Source organism: Octopus bimaculoides, chromosome 9, assembly GCF_001194135.2.
Source record: "Octopus bimaculoides isolate UCB-OBI-ISO-001 chromosome 9, ASM119413v2, whole genome shotgun sequence".
In the NCBI taxonomy this organism is placed as follows: Eukaryota; Metazoa; Mollusca; class Cephalopoda; order Octopoda; family Octopodidae; genus Octopus; species Octopus bimaculoides.
Window position 1 is genome coordinate 7,460,159 of NC_068989.1, and position 2,958 is coordinate 7,463,116.

The 2,958-nt window shown below is 36.0% G+C and overlaps 1 protein-coding gene across 1 annotated transcript in view; it reads right to left on the reverse strand.

The window, feature by feature from the left end:
• The window catches only part of LOC106867998 (diisopropyl-fluorophosphatase), a 21,297-nt gene extending 20,795 nt beyond the window's left edge, over positions 1–502 (reverse strand). Inside the window, exon 1 of the mRNA XM_014913085.2 lies at positions 80–502. Coding sequence (XP_014768571.1) covers positions 80–253 — 174 coding nt within the window. The 5' untranslated portion in view covers positions 254–502. The remainder of the gene's footprint in view (positions 1–79) is intronic.
• Between the last annotated feature and the right edge of the window lie 2,456 nt (positions 503–2,958).

Consider the following 2,958-nt stretch of genomic DNA (forward strand, 5'->3'; position numbering starts at 1 on the left):
ATATATATATATATATATATATATATAATAATTTCTAAAAGATGATCGATATCGAACGATGAAAATTTTCTTCACTTACTTTATTTGTTTTCAAATTCACACACAATATCTGGCCGGCAGGTTTATCGTTTTTTTCCACTTCGGGAGCCACAACGTAAAAACAACCTGATTTATCAAAGACAGGGCCTTCTGAACCAAGAACATCTGATGCCACTTTGGTAAATAAAGGTTCATCGACTGGTATACTTTCCATGGTATCTCGCACTTGACGACGTCCGTAACATAGAACTTCAACGTTGCAAATATGTTGATACGAATGTCTCTTACTCTGTCTTTCTCACATTGTCACCACTCTTCCTCACTCTCATTTCCATATTCTCTCTCTCTCTCTCTCTCTATCTATCTTTCCCTCTAATTTCTCATTAATTCACATCGCTCCTTACACAGCTTTTTCATTCTCTTTCTGTTCACACACCTTTTTGGGGTTTTTTTTGTTTCATTTCGTTCATTTCATTCTTCTAACTTATTAATTTTTCCTATTTTTTCTGTCATTTCACTACCCCCCCCTCTTTCTCTCACTCATTACTCCTCTTTCATTATTATTTAAATATTTCTCATCATTCACCGGCAACATCTCTTACACATCTACAAGAAACAGCAAACTACGTGGAAACTAATGATGGTTTCGTGACAGTAAATAAATAACACGACCAAAAATTATAAGATAACAGGTAGCATACTTGATGCCGTAAAGAACGAAAAAAAAAACTGTTTCGGAATAAACTATTAGTACCTTATGGGGAAAGAAAAGTGACAGAATTGGAATATAAAATATAGAGAAAAAATGAAATTCTGGGGAGAAAAGAGAAAATCTTTGAGAATCTAATATCCGTGTACGAAACAGAATACTTAAAGAAAAAAAAAGAAAAAAGCCCAACACCTGTTTGTTTACCATCAGGTATACTGAAACTCCGCAAATAACAACAAAAACAACAATAATAATAATAATGAATAAATAAAAAAATATATCTTTATATATATGTATATCTTAAGTGTGGAGGTGCAATGGCCCAGTCATAGGATCGCGGTTTCGATTCCTAGACCGGGCGTTGTGAGTGTTTATTGAGCGAAAAGACCTAAAAGCTTCACGAGGCTCCGGCAGGGGTGGGGGTGGAGTGTCTGTGGAGTGCTCAGCCACTTGCACGTTAATTTCACGAGCAGGCTGTTCCGTTGATCGGATCAACTGGAACCCCTCGACGTCGTAAGCGACGGAGTGCCAACAACATATCTTAAGTAATGAAAACGATCATTGCCCGAACGATCGATATTAGTAAGAAAAGACTGAGATAACCCCACCAGAATAAAATTAAAGAAAAATTAACATATGAAAGGGAATCATTATGCTAGCACAACTGATAACACCAGACACATTCGGGTACCGGTTGCATTGATAACAAGCTCGATGAGGCGTCCTTTTGGGGTTAAAAAATGGTAGTTAAGTCGGTTCGTACGGAATAGCTATGATGAAGTGGAGACAAGCATTACTTTACAGAACAGTTACTACTTTCAGTTCTTATAGAAATATTCTAATTACTTTGCTTTCTTGTTTTATCGATCTTCACTATATTCTATATTTCATGAAATTTTCGGGGTTGTCTCACCTTGCTTTTTTTTTAAATTTTGTTCTTTGTTATCACAACTAATCATTTCGTTGAGGGATTCCAAACGATTTTTCACTTCTGGACCCATTTCTTTACCGTTTTACTCTGATGGGCCGTCATAACCATTCGATGTTTAATAACTGGTTTTACAGAGACATTTTGCAAAATTCGAATTTTGCTTTTCATCCATTCATTTTCTTTTCTTTTTTTTATTTTTTTACTTGTGTCAGTCATTTGACTGCGGTCACGCTGGAGCACCGTCTTTTGTCGAACAAATTGACCCCAGGATTTATTCTTTGTAAGCCTAATACTTATTCCATCGGTCTCTTTTTGCCGAACTGCTAGAATACGGGTACGCAAACACACCAACTTCGGTTGTCAAGCGATGGTGGGGAGACAAACACAGACACACAAACATATAAGTATATATATATATATATATATATATATAAGTATATATATATATATAAGTGTGTGTGTGTGTGTGTGTGTACGATGGGCTTCTTTCAGTTTCCGTCAACCAAATCCACTCACAAGGCTTTGGTCGGCCCGAGGCTATAGTAGAAGACACTTGCCCAAGATGCCACGCAGTGGGACTGAACCTGGAATAATGTGGTTGGGAAGCAAGTTTCTTACCACACAACCACTCCTGCACCTTTGTAGGTTTGCAATAGAGAAGATAATAGGAAGATAAATTGTGACTAAGGTTTAGTGGAAGATTTAAATTCAAAACTTAATGGAAACAAGACATTTGAACCACAGAGCCAGAGCCGGTTTCAGCCAGGTTGGTACCAAAAGGGTTAAGAATTGTTTTCCTATTATATATTTTAACCCTTTTGTTACCATATTTCTGTTGAGATGCTTTGTGTTTCTTTCAATTAATTTTAAATATATCAAAGAATTAGTAAAATAACTTAGTTATCATTAAGCTAGTGTTAGGAACATAAATTGTGACTAAGGTTTGGTGGAAGATTTTAATTTAAAATTTATGAAAACCAGACATTTGTACTACAGAGACAGAACCGGTTTCAGCCGGGTTGGTACCAAAAGGGTTAATGGAATAGCAAAGGAAAGTATTGATTGTACTCACTGTGCAAAATTAGTCTCTACTTAGATTAAAATAATCTTCTTTTTCCAGTAGTCATCAGGTCCAGTCAAAGACCACAAGGACCAAGAGAAATTCCACTCTAAATATAATGATTAATGGTACTTATGTGTGCAATGACTTAAATAGCACTTATGTGCTTGAGACGTAAGAGAACTGAGATGATGTAATTGTCATTATCCTCACCATCAT